Raw genomic sequence first — 19,116 nt, 5'->3', positions numbered from 1 at the left:
AACATCCTAACACACTAAAGAGAACAAATCTGAGGACTTCAGGTAAAATATTTGAACAAGTGACAGAGTATGGTTCCCATTAGTGTTCAGGGTTTGGTTAGAGTGAAAGTGATAGATAAAATGACACTCCGACTCTACTTAATGTGTTAACATTACAAGCTCTAATTAGTGTTATCTCTAAACTTCCAGCCAGAGTAACTCAGAAAGCGTGTCACACTGAATCATCATATGCTAATTAATAACAGCAGCACTTTTCTTGTTATCAAAGAGTTCCTATAGGAAATAGTTACTTCGGTATACATAAGCATATTCTATGTGTATGTAAAAACATGTATTTATAGGAGAGTTGAGAAAAACTAAAGACATAAATTTGAAACGAAAAGGTAAGGATTTCATTATGGAAGCTTGGAGGTAGGAATCCTATGGAAGCAGTGGGAGGCAGGAATCACAGAAGACAAGCATCATGGCTGGGTGCATACAGTTTTTTTTTGAGATGGAGTCTCACTCTGTCACCCGGGCTGGAGTGCAGTGGTGTGAGCTTGGCTCTCTGCAACCTCAGCCTCCCAAGTAGCTGGGATTCCAGGTGTGCACAACCATGCCTGGCTAATTTTTGTTTTTTTAATAGAGACGGGGTTTCATCATGTTGGCCAGGCTGGTCTCAAACTCCTGACCTCAGGTGATGTGCCTACCTTGACCTCCCAAAGTGCTGGGATTACAGGCATGAGCCACCACGCCTGTGTGCATACAGTTTTATAGGAAAGATTCAAGCATACTTTTTGGCCTGAAATGCCCTTTTTCTATCACCCATCTCTGCCTGTTAGACGCCTCCTCATGTTTCATTGTCCATCTCAAATGTCTGCCCCACTCAACCTTCACTAATGCCATCATCTGGAATTAATTTTGCCTTTCCCATATTTTCATACCCCATTATGCCTCCATTAGAGGTGCACTGAATACATATTTCAGCCAAATGCCAAAAGGGACAAAAAATGAGTCACTCTTCAGCTGAAGCCGAAGTTGATGACAAACATCACTATTAAAGAATAAACTTCTGGGATATACACATAAACCTAAAATATTATCCCCAAATTTTAATATCATTTTAATAATATTAAACAGTTTAACGTTTAGTATAGAAGTGATAATTTTCCAGTGCTGTCCATTGTTAGACTCTCCTACAGTCACCACAGAAAGCCAAATTTCAGCTCAGGTGAGTGAATGAATATGATCCCTGTCATAAATGGAAGTAAATAACAATTAAATTCAGGTCTTTAAATGATAAATGCTAGATACCCCAAACCCTTCTACCAAGACCAGAGTTGTGATATGATATAACTTCTGCTTACCTTTCCTTGTTTTTATTTATTATCATTATTTGTTTTTGTGATGGAGTCTCGCTCTGTTGCCCAGGCTGGAATGCAATGGCATGATCTCGGCTCACTGCAACCTCCACCTCCCAGGTTCAAGCGATTCTTCTGCCTCAGCCGCCCGAGTAGCTGAGACTACAGATGTGCACCACCATACCTAGCTTATTTTTGTATTTTTAGTAGAGACAGGGTTTTGCCATGTTGGCCAGGCTGATCTCAAACTCCTGATCTCAAGTGATCCTCCAGCCTCAGCTTCCCAAAGTGCTGGGATCACAGGAGTGAGTCACCGTGCCTGGCCTCCTTGTATTATTTAAATGTTTTATAAACATTTATTGGCTCAAAAACAATATTTTTTCTAAATTATCTAGCCAATGGATTCCTTCTTGATATTTATAGTAATTGTCAGCTTATTTCCCTATTCGCTTGAAAGTTTTAAATAATTGTTTCTTTTTGTCTTTTACTATTTGATACATTATAATTGTACATATGCATGGGAGTACATGTGATATTTTGATACATGATACAATGTGTAATAATCAAATCAGGGTAATTGGTCATCACCTCAAACATTGATTATTTCTTTGTGTTGAGAACATTTCACATCTCTTCCAGCTATTTTGAAATATGCAATACATGATTGACAACTACAGTCACCCTACTGTGCTGTTGAACCACTAAAACTTATTCTGAGTGTATTTTTGTACCCATTAATCAAACTCTCTTCATTTTTACCCTCCTTAATTTTTTAATTTTTTTTTTTTGTTTGTTTTTTTGAGATGAAATCTCGCTCTGTTGCCCAGGCTGGAGTGAAGTGGCATGATCCTGGTTCACCGCAACCGCCACCTCCTGGGTTCAAGTGATTCTCCTGCCTCAGTCTCCCTAGTAGCTGGGACTACAGGCGTGCACCACCATGCCTAGCTAATTTTTTTGTATTTTTAGTAGACACAGGGTTTCACTAAGTTGGTCAGGTTGATCTCAAACTACTGATTTCAAGTGATCCACCCACCATGACCTCTCAAAGTGCTAGGATTATATGTTTGAGCCATTGCACCCAACCAGTTCTTTAGAGAAGTTTTACAAGTGTTTACCCTTCAAAAAGCTTAAAAGTTCTATAAAAATGTTATGAACCTTTCCTAAATTCCCGGCTTTTAAAAGTGATGCATCCATAAGTGAGCCTAAGTACATAAAAGAAACTTGTGGTATCAGGAGCCAGGGCCAAAATGTGTGCATTGCTAGAACATGAAAAGCACCATCAGGGGATTACTTTTTAAATTTCTTTTTCAGGTTGTTCATTGTTGGTATATAGAAATGCTACTGATTTGTATATGTTGACTTTGTTTACTGTAACTTTATGGAATTTGTTTATCAGTTCTAATAGTTGTTTGATGGCATCTTTAGGTGTTTCCAAATGTAAGATTATGTCACCTGCAAACAAGGATAATTTGATTTCTTTGATTCTAATTTGGATGCTCTTTATTTATTTCTCTTATCTGATTGCTCTAGCTAGGACTTCCAGTACTATGTTGAGTAACAGTGGTGAAAGTGGGCATCCTTGTCTTTTCCAGATCTTAAAGAGTTAATTTTTTCCCATTCAGTATGAAACTATCTGTGGGTCTTTCACATATGGTTTTTATTATGTTAAGGCATGTTCCTTTTATACCCAGTTTTTTTTTTTTCTTTGAGACAGAGTCTCACTCTTTTGCCCAGGCTGGAGTGCAGTGGTGCGATCTCAGCTCACTGCAAGCTCTGCCTTCCAGGTTCACACCATTCTCCTGCCTCAGCCTCCCGAGTAGCTGGGACTACAGGCACCCACCACCACACCTGGCTAATTTTTTTGTATTTTTTAGTAGAGATGGGTTTTCACCGTGTTAGCCAGGATGGTCTCAATCTCCTGACCTCGTGATCTGCCCGCCTTGGCCTCCCAAAGTATACCCAGTTTTTTGAGGGTTTTTATCATGGAGGGACATTGAATTTTATCTTTTTTTTTTTTTTTTAGCATCAATTGAAATGATAATATGGTTTATATCCTTCACTCTGTTGATATGATGTGTCACATTGATTGATTTCTGGTGGGGGTTTTTTTGGTTGTTTTTTTGTTTGAGCCAGGTTCTTGCTCAGTCACCAAGGTTGGAATGCAGTAGCACAATCTTGGCTCTTTGGAACTTCTACCTCCTAGGCTCAAGCGATTCTTTCACCTCAGCCTCCTGAGCTGAAACCACAGGCGCACACCACCATGCCTGGCTAATTTTTTGTTTTTGTTTTTTGGTGGAGACAGGGTTTCACCTTGTTGCCCAGGCTCCCAAAGTGCTGGGATTATAGGTGTGAGTCACCATTCCTGGCCTGATTTATGTATGTTGAACCATCCTTGCATTCCAGGGATAAATTTTACTTGGTCATGAAGAATGATCTTTTAAATGTCTTGTTGAATGCAGTTTGCTAGTATTTTGTTGAAGAATTTTTGCATCAATATTCATCGGGGACATTGGTCTGTAATTTTCTTTTTTTGATCTGTCTTTCTCTAGTTTTGATCTCAGGGTAATACTGGCCTTGTAGGATGAGTTTGTATTCCCTTCTCCTCTATTTTCTGGAACAGTTTGAGTAGAATTGGTATTAGTTCTTCTTTAAATGTTTGGTGGAATTCAGCAGTGAAGCCATCTGGTCTTGGGCTTTTCCTTACTGGCAGACTTTTTATTATGACTTCAATCTCGTTACTTGTTATTGGTCTGGTCACACTTTGGAGTTCTTCATGGTACAATCTTGATAGGTTTATGTGTCTAGGAATTTATTCATTTTCTCTAGGTTCCCAATTTATTTGCATATAGTTGCTCACAGTAGCCACTAATGATCCTTTGAATTTTTATGGTATAAGTTGTAGTGTCTCCCTTTCCATTTCTGATTTTATTTATTTGGGTCTTCTTTTTTTTTCTTAGTCTAGGTAATGGTTTGTCAATTTTCCTTTTCAAAACACCAACTTTTTGTTTCATTGATCTTTTATGTTACTTTCTTCATTTCAATTTCATTTATTTGTGCTCTATCTTTATTATTTCTTTTCTTCTACTAATTTTGGGTTTGGCTTGCTCTTGCTTTTCTAGTCCTTTAAGATGCCTCATTATTTATTTGAAGTTTTTCTTCTTTTTTTGATGTAGACACTATTAACTTCCTTCTTGGTACTGCTTTCACTGTTTCCCATAGGTTTTGGTATGTTCCATTTCCATCATCATTTGTTTCAAGAAATTTTTCAATTTTTCTGATTTCTTCATTTACCCACTGGTCATTCAGGAGCATATTGTTTAATTTCCGTGTATCTGTATAGTTTCTAAAATTCCTCTTGCTATTGATTTTTAGTTTTATTCCATTGTGGTCAGAGAAGATGCCTGATATTATCACAATTTTTAAAAATATATCAAGACTTGTTTTGTGACCTAACATCTATACCTGAAAATGATCCATATGCTGAGAAGAATGTGTATTCTGCAGCTTAGATAAAATGTTCTGTAAATATCTCTTAGGTCCATTTGGCCTATAGAGCAGATTAAGTCCAATGTTTCTTTGTTGATTTTCTCCCTAGAAGATGGGTCCAATGCTGAAAGTGGGGTGTTGAAGTCCCCAGCTATTATTGTATTGAGGTCTCTCTCTCTCTTTCTCTTTAGTTCTAACAATATTTGCTTTATGTATCTGGGTGCTCCAGTATTGGGGGCACATGTATTTAAAATTGTTATATCCTCTTGCTGAATTGACCCCTTTATCATTATATAATGACCTTCTTTGTCTCTTCTTACAGTTTTCTCATGAACTCTATTTTGTCTGATATAAGTATAGTGACTTCTGTTCTTTTTTGGTTTCCATTAGCATGAAATATCTTTTTCCATCCCTTCATTTTCAGCCTGTGTATCTTTAAAGGAAAAGTGTTACCTGTATGCAACAGATCAGTCAGCCTTTTTTTAAAATGTTACTCAGCCCAATAAAAAGATAGTATGTCTTTTTACTGGGGAGTTTAGTTCATTTATATTCAATGTTATTACTGCTAAGTAAGGACTTACTCCTGCCATTTTGTTGTTTTCTAGTTACTTTATGGTTTTCTCTTCCTTCTTTCCTTCATTCCTGTCTTCCTTTTAGTGAAGATGATTTTCTCTGGTGGCATGATTTAATTTATTGCTCTGTTTGTGTGTTTTTGTGTGTATCCACATTAAGCTTTTAATAAACTAAAACGTCAAAGTCTTTCTCCACACAGGTAGCAGTTAAGTTATATTCTCCTCATGCTATTTCTAAGTTGATTTTTAAAATTAACTGCTCTATTCATTATAACCCAATAGGCTGAAAGGGAGAACCTTTTAAACAAAATAATTACTATATTTCTTTGTCCAAGAGAAGGTGTGAAACAGCAAATACAGAAATTAGACACTGGCGGCCGGGCGCGGTGGCTCAAGCCTGTAATCCCAGCACTTTGGGAGGCCGAGACGGGCGGATCACGAGGTCAGGAGATCGAGACCATCCTGGCTAACACAATGAAACCCCGTCTCCACTAAAAATACAAAAAAATTAGCCGGGCGTGGTGGCGGCGCCTGCAGTCCCAGCTACTCGGGAGGCTGAGGCAGGAGAATGGCGGGAACCCGGGAGGCGGAGCTTGCAGTGAGCCGAGATCGCGCCACTGCACTCCAGCCTGGGCGACAGAGCGAGACTCCGCCTCAAAAAAAAAAAAAAAAAAAAAAAAAAGAAATTAGACACTGGCTCTTTATGTTTCTCAGTTGAACCTTACCAGCCTAAACTGAAATCCAAGAGTTGGGACAGAGTTCAGCAGAAGGGCAGGAAAAACAGCTTTTCCTGTTTTTCCAGGGTCAAACCTTTACAACATAACTTCATCATTTTTAGTGTTCAGTATTACAAATTACCAGAAGGGCTTTAAAAATAATAATAATGTAAATCCAAAGTTAGTGTAAAAAATTCAGAGTAAAATAGTTAACCTGTTTGGGCTTTCTGTATTCCTGTTCCCATTCATTCTAGTAAATTTTTAACTATTTAGCCAAATGTGTACATTTTTGTTTGATAACGAATTATTTCTCTCTGTTATAGCTACTTGTAGTTGTCTTGTTTCTTCATAATAAAGACATTTTATAGTTTTCTGCAGCCAACCATTTGTTTTAAAGAAACACTGTCTAAAAATTAGCCATATAAAACCAGTCTTTACTTTTACTTCGAAAGGAAAGTTTATTAATTCCCAATGTTCTTTACATTTTCATTTGGAAATATCATTCCTGACAGAAATAGATACATTATATCTTTGAAAGCTAATTAATTAAAACAGTTTACATTTACCTTAGCATTAAGTCTGGCTGGCTAATTTCAAAGTATTAAAAATTGCACCTATTTGGGCCAACTGGGGTCCTGAATAATTATCCAGGGTAAAAGTATAATATTTCAAACTTTATACATTTTGCTTTATCACACATTTACTTTCCACACAATGTTCAACTTCACATTTAAAAGGCAAATTAGTCTTTAATTCCCTAATGAATATAATAGTCTTGATTTGATTGAAGTTTCAAATGGAAAATAAAACTATATGGAGTTTTCAGTAACTGCTTAGCCCAATAAATGTTGCCAATAGAAGTTTAAACACTTGTTTAAACAGTTTACAAAGTATTACTTCCTTTGTTATCTTCAAAACAACACAGACACACATAAAGTCACACATTACAGGCATCTGAACTGGTAAAATGTTACAGATTAGTGGCATGCAGATATTTTACATTTTTAAGTACAATGAAAAATGCTGCTTATTCATTTTCCTTGAAGAGATGAAAACAACTAAGCTAAAGGCTTAATTAAAATATAATTATTTCATGTATATAAGAGCTTTTGTTTTTAAACCAAAGTGGCGGAGATAAGAATTTTAGGTCAGAATAACTTATTTCTTAACTGAAGATTGTCACTGGCAACATTTGGTACTAAAATAAAATTTCCTCAAAAAGCACATTTCCTATTGATCTCATTTCACCATATGGCCGATTCCTATCTACTCACAGTTAGATTACCCAAAAAAAGTTTTAAATCCTGGGTCAGCCTCTCTCAATTGCACAGTATACTTTTGATTGGCTTCCCTCTGTTTCCTAGTCAATACTTACACACACACACACACATACACACATACACTTTAAATAAGAGCCTACAAAAAATGCTGTGTTTACTGTGCTCAGTTTCTTTCTTTGCCTCCCCTCCTCTCCTTTCCCACTGGTTGAGGAGCAAGATAGTATATATTTTATTTATTTTTTGAGATGGAGTTTCGCTCTTGTCACCCAGGCTGGAGTGCAGTGGTGTGATCTCGGCACACTACAACCTCCACCTCCTGGGTTCAAGCGATTTTCCTGCCTCAGCTTCCCCAGTAGCTGGAATTACACGCTCTTGCCACCAGGCCCAGCTAATTTTTTGTATTTTTAGTAGAGACGGGGTTTCACCGTGTTGGCCAGGCTGGTCTTGAACTCCTGACCTCAGGTGATCCACCTGCCTTGGCCTCCCAAAGTGCTGGGATTACAGGCATGAGCCACTATGCCCAGCCTAAATAGTATATATTTTTAAGTATCCTTTCAGAAAAGGCCGCTCATCCACAACTATTCTGAAGACAGTAAAGAACTGCTGAAGAGGAAGAAAAAACTGGCTGTGCAATAGTCAGACCTCCTCTGAACAAAGCCTCCTGGAGAAAAACAGAGCTGCAGTGGAGGCATTACTCACCCATGTTCAGAGGCAATGGAAATGATTTAGAATCATAGGCTTGTCAAGTATTGGAGCTGGAAGGGACCTTAGGGAGCACTGAATCCACTCACTTCATTTTACAGATGAAATGAAGACAAGATAGATGGGAGAGTCTTGCCCAAAGTCACATACAGCTGGCATCCAAATCAGTATTGTTTCCCAAAAATATCACACGGTGGCAAATGGAGCATAACTCTGTGGGGCTGGACAACAGCTAAATTCAAGCAACATTTGTTCATTAAGCACCTACTATGTACAAGGCACCTTATGAGATGGTACTGAAGATACAAAGATGGATGAGACACAGTCCTGACTCCAAGGGCTTATGAAAGTCCTTGGAGGCCATGCTTCAAAACCTTTCCTAGTAGAAATATTACTGACCAGGGCTAAGGTTGCTGGTGATAACAAGGCAGCTGCTGCCCTGCAGAGCTGATCCCACAACAGGTGGCATTTTCTCCCCTTCACTATCTATCAGAACTAGTGCTTGTTACTCAGCTGCTAGGCATGAAAATTCTTGAAACCCTAGGGACACTCTTCTCTCCTAGGCCTCCAGTCATGCCTGAAGTCTTAGCCTCGCCCACCCGCAGCAATGACAGGAGGGCAGTCGCGCTCCAGACCCTCCCCTCAATTCTCAACTGCTCGCTTTCTCCCTTGTGCCCAGCCTTGGCCCTCTGCAAGGATTCTGACAATTTCCCAAGGTACTGTCAAAGTGACCCAGGAAAATGTCCTACCATATACATCACTGGTATCTAACTTCCACCCCCCATCAACCACCTCTCCCACCTCTATGTGGGAGCTGAAATCACTCCAGTCCCTGATGACACACCCAAGCCTCAATTACCCACACTCCAAAAGATGAGGAAGATGTAATGGTTGGTTAGAATAAAACCGATTCAAGAGGCAGTGGAAAATAGTGATTTGATAATAAAACTGATCTCTCACATTTGTATGGCGCTTTCCAGTTTATATAGTGTTTGTATCCAGTTATCTGATTATATTCTTACCACAACTCTGTGAGGTAGTTAGTGAAGATATTATTCCCATTTTATAGCTAAAGAACCTTAGGCTCGAGAGACCAAGTGGTTTGCCCAAAGTTACTCAGCTAAGGAAGTGTGGAGCCAAGTGTCCACGTTTCTTGACTCCAAATCCAGTGCTCTTCCCCCTATATAGTCTATAATTGGCAGGCAATTGAATGAATTGCCCATGATCATATACCTGCTAAGTGTTGGTGATGGGATTAGGATTCAGTCTCCAAATCTGTTAGTACGGTGCCCCTTCACCATACCAACTAGCTGGGCCAATGTGCTCAGAATCACTACCATGGAAGAGATCAGAAGAAAATCTAGTTAGTTAATTACTCTTTTCTGTGTCTAGGTTGTCAGCTCTCTCCTTCAGCCTCCCCCAAGTCAACAATGTATCCCAACTGGCAAAGCCTCTAAAACATGTACTGTTTCTAGAACAGAACCCAGAGTCAGGTTATAAATTTAAACTTGCAACTCCTCTTCCATCGGTCTACTGATTATTGAGTCATTGCTATTACAGACAGATGGGAAAGAGGTAAGCAGAGCAAATCTCAGTTCTGCCATTAAACAAATGTAAACCTTTAATTTCCATCCTCCTTCCCCACCTCGGTCAGCAATTTGACTTCTTAACTTCTGAACTACAAAGTAAAATCCAATCTGATCTAGTGCTGGGGAGTAGGAAAGCAGTGAATAACATCCCTGAAGTTCTTGGCGCTTTTCTCTGGCCAGTGTATCACAACAGGAGGCCCTATCGTGTGATTTTCCTCCAGTGGGCTCAGCTGGATGCTTCCAAGCACTCTCACACCTTTCCTTTGTGTGCGTCTCAGTACGTTAGCTTTAGGATTGGTTGAGTAGCAGGGATATTTGAGATGAAAGCAATAAGGGGAGGTAAAGGGAAGTTGCGAGTGGAAGGTAGAGCTAGGACCTTTCCTCTTAGTTCTCTGCTAATTAAAACGAAAACAGCTATTATTGCATCATTGGTGGAAGAGGGGAAGGAAGCTTCAGGATTGTGACTTAAAACCTGACTCCAGAAACAGTTCTACCGAATACAGGTAACATAGCACAGAACCTAGTGTTCTCAACTTCCTGCCCTCTGCCCTTTTTTGCTGATGCTATAAATACTTGAATTAAATATGGGATCTTCTTTGTAAAAAAGGCACTCAATCTACTCCCCAATCCCAGAAAGACATATAAAATTATATTAGTCCAGAATTTTTATGCTTCCTCTGTCTCCTTCATAGTGCCTAGGAGAGGGCTGAGTACATCATATCTGTGAACAAGGAAATAGCTGCACATGTGTTTGTAAATTCCAGAGGGCTATCTTACACTTAAAGCATGCTGATGCTTAACATTGGTTTTAAGAGTTTTCAGTTTGAGCATCTGAAATATTCTCATGGCAGCTATACGGAAGACATTGGTTTCCCTAATGCTGGTGCCCTGTCAGGGGCCATGTTTCTGTTGGAAGAGAAGCACCTGTTCTTTGGGCTGGTGTGCCAGTCTCCCCTTAGGGAAATTGGTTTGAGGAGTACAGGCACTGGGATGATTTCTGAGTTTTTAAATGAATGGACTTTTATTGTAAGATGAACTGCATGCCCCTCCAGGTTGGTAATCTTCTAACCTGGGCCTGCAGCAACTTGGACAGGGACAAGGGAAGTAGGGCTGGGAGACTGCGTCTCCCTCCAATCAATTTTCCAGATGAAGCCAAATACCTCATTACAGTATTTGATGATCTTTATGTACAAAATATTTATATACAATGAGCCCTACAAAGATGGAAGAAAGGGGCTTAATCATGTTGATGAGGATGGAATGTTAAATACATTAGGCAAATGGATAGATTTGGTGCTAGAACAACTAAATGATTTCTAGGCTTCTAATATTTATTTCCTAAGAGTCATCCTCTACATAGCTATAAAATGTGGTGGTTGGTAACATAAACTGCAAACTCTAGGGAGTAATTTCATATTTAACCTGGGCCTGCAGCAATTCTAAAAAGGACAAGGGAAGAGGACTGGGGAGACAGCATCTCCCTTCAATCAGTTGTCCAGATGTAGCCAAATACCTAGTTAGATATCTGACAGTACACATGCACATACACACACGACACTTATTTACATTATACCCTCCAAAGATGAAAGAAACTAAGTCATTTAATCACGCTGATGAGGATGAAAACAGCTTCCAGTTATACACAATAAGCAGATGGGGAGCTGCAGTGCTGAACTAATCATATGATTTCTAGACTTCTAAGGTTTATCTCCTAAACATCATCTACATATGCCATAATAGATGTTGGTGATATGAGCCCGCAAGTCCAGGTGAATGATTTTACACTTAAAGTGGACCTGCACAACTCTAAAAGTGGGGGGGAGATAGGCCTGGGGAGAAGTTATCTCCCTTCAATCAGTTATCCAAATATTGCCAAATATCTCAACACAGTATCTGGCAAAACAAATACATAGAAAAAAATTTTATATACATTATGCCCCATTACAATGGATAGCAAAGGATTAACTGTGCCCATGATGATGAAAGAGCTACCATTTCCACATACTTTGGGCAGAGAGAGGGATGAAGTCCTAGGCTAATTAAATGGTGGATAGGCTCCTCAAGTGTATATTTTTCTAAGGATTATCGTCAATATGTGCATACTCATGGAAATGCCACCTTTCAAGCCACTTTAAAAACACAAGTAATAATAAAACAAACTGATTAGTAATCAACATTTCATTTCATAGACTCTGTTGCATGGGACCCAACTATTTTATAAGCTAAAAACAGTGCTATATTTTTGATAATTTTCCATTATCTTGCTTTAATACTATCAATAACTGCTTGTACAAAAGAAACAGCCATGGTTGAACTCTGATTTTTTTTTTTTCTTGCTTTCTGCCAGAGTTTGCCAACAACTGCTTTAGCCCCCAGTTCACAGCACTGTGGGGCTGCAAGGAATGCTCTATAGGGTCCGGGATTTTAAGAGGCAAGGCAAGAAAAAGAGTGAGAAAAAAAAAAAAGAAAAAGGCTTACTTGGAGAGGCAGGTCAGGGACTGAGCACTTAAATAGGTTTGTAACAAATCCAAAGAGGAGAAAAGACATCTAAGAGAAATGTTCTTCCCTTTGGCAACATGGTAAGCAAAACATATGTATAAAAAAATTTGTAATTTCACCCAGTGGTGTGCTGATGAATGCTTATCAACCAGCAATCTAGAGGGGGAGAAAGCCCCAGTTTCTTACATATTGCTAATTTCTGTGATGTAAATATTTCTACCACGGCCAATTTCAAGCCATTGTAGTAACAAGAAGTAGTGAACATGGAGTTGAGAGGATATGTTCAGTAGCATACTATTAAGTAGTATTTCTACATACATACCTACTAGATGTAAATAATCTTAAGAGGTTAGAAAATAGTAAAGTGTAAGATTTTTGAGTATAGTATTTGTTACTTTTGTCCTTAATATAATTCATTCAATTGTAAGTACACATCATTTCATTTTAAATAATGGCTGTATTGAACAACCAGTTTGCAAAATTCTTGAAAATATAACAATTGGCAAGCCTGTACAAGTTGACTCCAACACATCACACCTAAATGGGTGAAAAGGAAGGAAAAATCAGACTGAAAACCATGAAACAGTATTTACTGTGTTTTTAAAATAGATAAGGAGATGAAGCCATAAACTAATTAAAGGATTTTTAGGGCCAAAGGTGTTAGAATATTCTGCTTATTGTGTTCTCAAAAATTAAAAAAATTTCAAGAAAATGAGATATTTCAAAGGACTTCAGAGACACAGCTGTGGGTACTTATAATACAGGTAAATGTCCAACTTTACAAGGGCTATCTTAAACAGATTCCATGTGTTTTACAAGCTAAATAGAATAACAGAATAATATATTAATCATTTTCCTATTCACTTGTTTTATTGCTACCAGGCAACTAAGGAACACTCGGTTACTAAACAAACTCTGGAATTTGTTTAGTAACAAATTAGAGAAAAGAAGAGAAAAATGACAATGAATTGGAAGAAAGGGAGGGGAGAAAGGAGGAATAGAGGGTGAGTTGCCTTGGGCAGTGTCAGAATGTCACCAATCACAACCTCAGGCACTGACAGTTATCAGAGTAGTGCACTTGAGCCAAAGGCTGCAGTCACCTGCTTCCTTAGTTTAGCATTGCATTTTTACACCACTACATCAAAAGATTAATGCACACTACAATGCAACCATTTCAGCTGTACTTTCACAGGCTTTGTCCTTGAGATGACACGCATCTGGATAAATGATAATTCACATTTTTCTCCTGACATTCGCAAATGTCTGGATGGATCATGTACTGCGGACAAAAGTCTAGATAATTAACCTGAATGTTCATCTTTCATCCTGTGATCTTGTTACACTAAAGACAAAGCCATAAATGCTTCTAAAATTTGCCAAAAAAATGCAATCATGTGCATCAGACAGCCTTAAGATACAGTATTATTGTTTTATTCAGGAATGTACTGTTTTAAAAGCTTCTCTCTTACTAACATTTAGAAAATTTCTATCATGTTTGAAAAACTTTAAAACAGCTTTGTAAATAGTTATCCTTTAAAGTCATGTTAAAGATTCAATATATGTTGAATAGTCAGTAAAAGTAGGTGTGCTAATTCATTTTGCTACCTGTGAGTCTGGCTTGAAGCTACATTTGTGGGTTAACAAATAGACTTCTTTGCTAATACTGTTTTAAAGTGTCATTATGTTGTCTTGCTTTATGAAGATGACACTACTGATCTCCAATCAACAGGGCATGTGCATTTACTGATTTTTCTGGAACGAAGACAGAATTTGTGCTAAATTGGTCACATTTTCACATGCAGTGAAAGATTGGCAATACTAACTTCTTATGTGGTCAGCAGAACACTTCTGATGTATTTAGCCTAACTCAAAGCTATGCATGTAAACAGAGATAGGCCTCTATCATAATCACAATTACAAACACATATTATACACTAAATTCCTTTCAATGATTAAAAAAAAAAGTTCATGTAAGAAAGCAAGACAACCCAATAAGAAAGTGGTTAAATTCATTTTCCACGTCGTCACTCTCTAAAATCTGCATCAGTCCATTTGTCAAGTTGCCAGAAGTGCCCATGAGCAAATAAAACAATTGTATATATTACAAAATCCAAGATAAATAAGTAGTGCTAAAAAAGAATAACAATTAAATTATTAGTTATGTGGTTAACGGAAATGAACAAACTTTGATAAAATGGTCCCGATGGGGAAGAAGAAGAGTATTTGTTTTTCAATGGCCACACCACGGTAAAACTTCACTCCTCCCTGAGGATGTTTACCTTCTGTCTGCTTCAACTCTCTTCTTACGAACTAGGTAAGAAAGAAAGGAATAAAAAGACAAATTGAAGGGATACTTCTTAAATTCCAGATAAACAGCATTAATTACATAAGATGACAATCTCACACGCTTGAGGATCTAGTTATCTTAAATGTTAATACTCAACCATGACAATCAATGGAAATGATAAAATAATCCAGTGTCTGGTGGAATTTACATTTAAATACAGGTATGTCTGATAGTTGGGTACTCGAGTGTTAGAACGTTCGCATTTCTATGGGGTAGAAATTCCAGAAGAGACCTGGGAAACTATGCACTTTGACTATTTTCATGGCCGTTTATCCATGGCACTAGCAACTCTGTCACCAACTGGCTTTAACTAACTCTTCACAATCTTTTAATGCTGATTATGGGTTGAAGTCTGGAAGGAGCTGCAAATAGTTCAAAGATTCTAAAACTCTTCTAAATAAAAACTCTTAAATATCAACCTACAGGAAGGTATGATTCAGTTAGCAAGCAAACTCAGAGATTAATTTCTATTAACCTGATGTTTAGGATCGAAGAAGTTGCCCAGACTGCCTGTTTCCCAGTTCCTGCAACCCTCTTTTTCCACCTTTCACTTTCCCAACTGCAGGCTCTCCTGGTCACTGGGAAGAGGGCTATTGAACCTTCTTGGATTTGGTAAAAATGTGCCCTGGCTGTAGTCTTGCTCTAACTCTCCACTTTAAATAGCCTAGCTCCGGCCTAGGCTCTTGCCCACAGATGCTGCTGCTTGGACGTAGGCTGCCCTATTTTCTTTAGACCTCTCGTTTTGCCTGTTTTCCTTTGGTCTCCATGTTGTTTGGTTGTGGACCCAATGTGCTTTTCCCAGGTATCTTCTGACTGCTGCTTCCACTCTTCCCCAAATCCCTATTTGCCTGTCTGCCCCTTGGCCTCACCCTGTGTACCCCCCAGGTAAGTACCATCACATGTCCAGCCAGCTTCCTGATGCCACACACTACACCTTGCCTAGGCCTCAGGGTCTTGGCAAAGCCTGTCTGGACAAGGAATTGGATACTAACCTTTATTTGCCCCTTCTTGTTCTAACCTTTAGCTTCTATCTTGCTCACTATCTGAGTCCTCCTTGAGGCCAGCACTGTACCTGGTGGAACGCCTTGCCCAGTTCCTCCACCCAAGATCTGGCATTCTGTCCCTGAACCTCAAACTGGGGATTGAAGCCTGCTGTTGACTGACTGACCGCTTGCCAAATGGATGTCTCCTCCTAGATGTCCTTTTGCCAGGCTGCTCCAGGTGGCTGGGATATCCTCAGACCAAGTTTTCCCAGTTCCATTCCTCTTTGCTATGGTTGATCAGGATATGCCCCACCTCTAACAGAAGAAATGCCAGGGATCCTCAGCAACAAGTGGCCACAGGAAAAGCTGAAGGGGCTAACTGAAAAGGCAACTTCTAAGTTTAAACTTCATAATGTAGCTCCATGTTTATATCACATGTAAAGTGCCAAAGTATCAGACATATCCATATTTAGAACTAAGTACCAAAGCAGTCAGAAGTCAAACATAATTATCTGGTGCACGTAACAACACAAGGTGATTACATGTAAGTAAAAGAGAAGCAAATACACAAAAGAAATCAAGCAAAAATCAAAGGCTACCTGGAAAATAGAACAAACTTCTTTTTTGAGAAAATGCTATGATGTAACTTAAACACTGCGAGGACCACAAAGACTCCTATGACCATGTATTATAATAATGTGTCTTATATGAAGAAGTGAGTGACATCAGAGGCCAATGGAATGGTATCTGTAAGATGTTGCATCTGAAGTGGAGAAGTGAATGCTTATGCTCTTCTAATGGTTAACAGCACATATTATGGCTGAATTACCCAGGTCATTATTCTTTGTGATGGCAGCTGCCACCCTTGTTCGTGGCCCTTGCTTGGTAAATTGGTATCCAAACTTGAGGATCCTTGAATTCTCCTCCAGCATCTGGGCAATTTCCATCTCTACAGCTGTTCCCAACTGCTGCCTCTGGTTGCAGGTGCAGACACATGCGCAGGATGACCAAGAAGGAAGAGGAAACAGTTACTTGCACAGGAAAAAGACAAGGCTACTTGCTAGACAAAAAGGCAAAGAGGCAAAGGTCTCAAATTAAAAGGTACAGAGTCACTTGAGATGTTTTCTCTCATAATCATTTGAATCCTGTTCCTTGTCTAGAAGCAAAATCCAACAGACAGCTGAGTTTGCTGGTGTCCTACAGCTGAAAAAACTAAGCAAATTGTTTATGAAGGAAAGGATAATTCCAGAATTAAAATGAAAGCAAAACTAATATTTGGTGTTTTGAATTCATCCCAGTATCTGTGGTTTAAACAAAGTGTGTTTTAAAAATAATGAAACTATTTTGTAGCAGCCAATCCAATTACTAAATTTTTATTTTATTTTTTTTACTTTTCACCTAGGAAATTCTTATTTACTTATTGTGGTAAAATATACATAAAATTTTGCCATTTTAAACTGCACAATTCAGTGGCATATAGTACAATCACAATATTGTGCAACCATTACCATTATTCATTTCCAATACTTTTTCTTCTTTTTTATAAAATGTTTTTATTTTTGACTTTTGTGGATACACAGGTATATTATATTTATGGGGTACATAAGATATTTTGACACAGGCATATAATGCATAATAATCACAAGAGGGGAAATGGGGTATCCATCACTTCAAGCATTTATCCTTTCTTTGTGTTACAATCAATCTAATTCTACTTTTTAAATTTAAAATGCATAAGTTATTGTTGATTATAGTCACTCTGTTGTCACTGTGTTGTGCACAAATTATATTTGTGCTATCAAATATAATTTTTAAATTCTGGGATCCATATCCAAAAAATAATTAAAGATCTCAACCTATGGGCTGTTGTCTCTCAGCAGAATCTCATTAGGTGATTCTGAGCAGCTTTATTGTGGTTTGAACCATGTACACTTTTGGATGAATCAGCAAACTCTGAAGGCGGGCTACAAAAAAATCTCCAACTTGTTTAAGTTTGTGGGAAAAGTTTTTTTTTTTTGAGACGGAGTCTCCCGTGTCGCCCAGGCTGGAGTGCAGTGGCGCAATCTCAGCTCACTGCAAGCTCCACCTCCTGGGTTCACACTATTCTCCTGCCTCAGCCTCCCGAGTAGCTGGGACCACAGGCGCCCGCCACCACGCCTGGCTAATTTTTTTGTATTTTTAGTAGAGATGGGGTTTCACCGTGTTAGGATGGTCTCGATCTCCTGACCTCGTGATCCACCCGCCTCGGTCTCCCAAAGTGCTGGGATTACAGGTGTAAGCCACCGCACCCAGCAGGGAAAAGGCTTTTTTGTTTGAGACATAAACTAATAAAAAAATAAAAAAGAGGGTTTTTTTTCCTTTTTTCTTTTTTTAATAGGGAGGTCACGCACTGTGGCTCCACCTGTAATCCCAGCACTTTGGGAGGTCAAGGCAGATGGATCACTTGAGGTCAGGAGTTCGAGACCAGCCAGGGCAACACGGTGAAAGCCCGTTTCTACTAAAAATACAAAAAAAAATGGTTTGCTGGGCATGGTGGCGGAAGTTGCAGTGGACCGAGATTGTGCCACTGCACTCCAGCCTGGGTGACAGAGTGAGACTTTGTCTCAAAAAAACAAAAACAAATAGGGGCATGTAAATATGCGAATTTAAAATTTAAGGGACAAAGTATACTTTGTCCCTTAATTTTAAATATAACTGTACGAGTTATATTTTTTCATAACACAGTCATTACATTTCAAAAAATAAGGCTGGGTGCAGCGGCTCATACCTGTAATCCCAGCACTCTGGAAGGCTGATATGGGCAGATCATGAGGTCAAGTGTTTGAAACCAGCCTGGCCAACATGGCAAAACCTTGTTTCTACTAAAAGTACAAAAACTAGCTGGGTGTGGTGGCAGGCGCCTATAGTCCCAGCTACTCAGGAGGCTGAGGCATGAGAATCGCTTGAACCCGGGAGGCACAGGTTGCAGTGAGCTGAGATTGTGCTACTGCATTCCAGCCTGGGTGACAGAGTAGACTCCATTTCAAAAAAAAAAAAAAAAAAAAAAAGTACAGGCTTGTTTGGAAAATGCAAATTAAAATGTATATAAAACATAAAAGTCCCCTTACTTCAACATTCCCATTCCCCACAGAGAAAGCCAGATTGGCGTGCACTATGTAGTGTTCTAAACATTTTCTATGCATTCACACATCTACACAATCACTTGTACATCTATGCTTTTTTCACATAAATGGATTACACTAGCATGTTGTTTTGAAGTGTGTTTTTATTTTTCATTTAACATTAAGGATATCTTTTCATGTTGGTAAATATACATTTACCTCATCCATATAAAGAACTGTGCCACATCCCATTGCAGTGATGGATCATAGTGTATTTAGCCAGGCCTTACTGACTTACTGTTACATTGCATTCTATTTCCACTATTCCAAACAAAACTGTAGTGAGCTTCCCTCCCCCCAGTGCATCTTGGGGCATTTCTGCAAGTATGCTTGTAGGACAAATTATAGCTGTGTCAGAGGGCAAGCATGTTTCCAGTTCTGGTATATTACTGACTTACTGTCAAAGGTTATGACAGCTTTTATTCTTGCTAACTGTACGAG

The 19,116-nt window shown here is 38.8% G+C and overlaps 2 protein-coding genes across 3 annotated transcripts in view; one reads left to right on the top strand and one right to left on the bottom strand.

Moving 5' to 3' along the window:
- LYSMD2 (LysM domain containing 2) overlaps positions 1–19,116 on the top strand; it is a 133,344-nt gene that overhangs the window by 31,482 nt on the left and 82,746 nt on the right. The window lies entirely within an intron of this gene.
- TMOD2 (tropomodulin 2) overlaps positions 6,553–19,116 on the bottom strand; it is a 66,102-nt gene continuing 53,538 nt past the window's right edge. For both annotated transcript variants that reach the window (XM_050797944.1, XM_050797945.1), the window contains exons 9-10: positions 16,344–16,488; positions 6,553–14,494 (exon numbers count right to left, since the gene is read on the bottom strand). In XM_050797944.1, the coding sequence (XP_050653901.1) occupies positions 14,460–14,494; positions 16,344–16,488 (180 nt within the window). In that variant the 3' untranslated portion in view covers positions 6,553–14,459. The remainder of the gene's footprint in view (positions 14,495–16,343; positions 16,489–19,116) is intronic.

The sequence above is a fragment of the Macaca thibetana genome, chromosome 7, assembly GCF_024542745.1.
Source record: "Macaca thibetana thibetana isolate TM-01 chromosome 7, ASM2454274v1, whole genome shotgun sequence".
Classification (NCBI taxonomy): Eukaryota; Metazoa; Chordata; class Mammalia; order Primates; family Cercopithecidae; genus Macaca; species Macaca thibetana.
The sequence above is the reverse complement of the archived record's forward strand: the minus strand, read 5'-3'. Positions and strand labels throughout refer to the sequence as shown.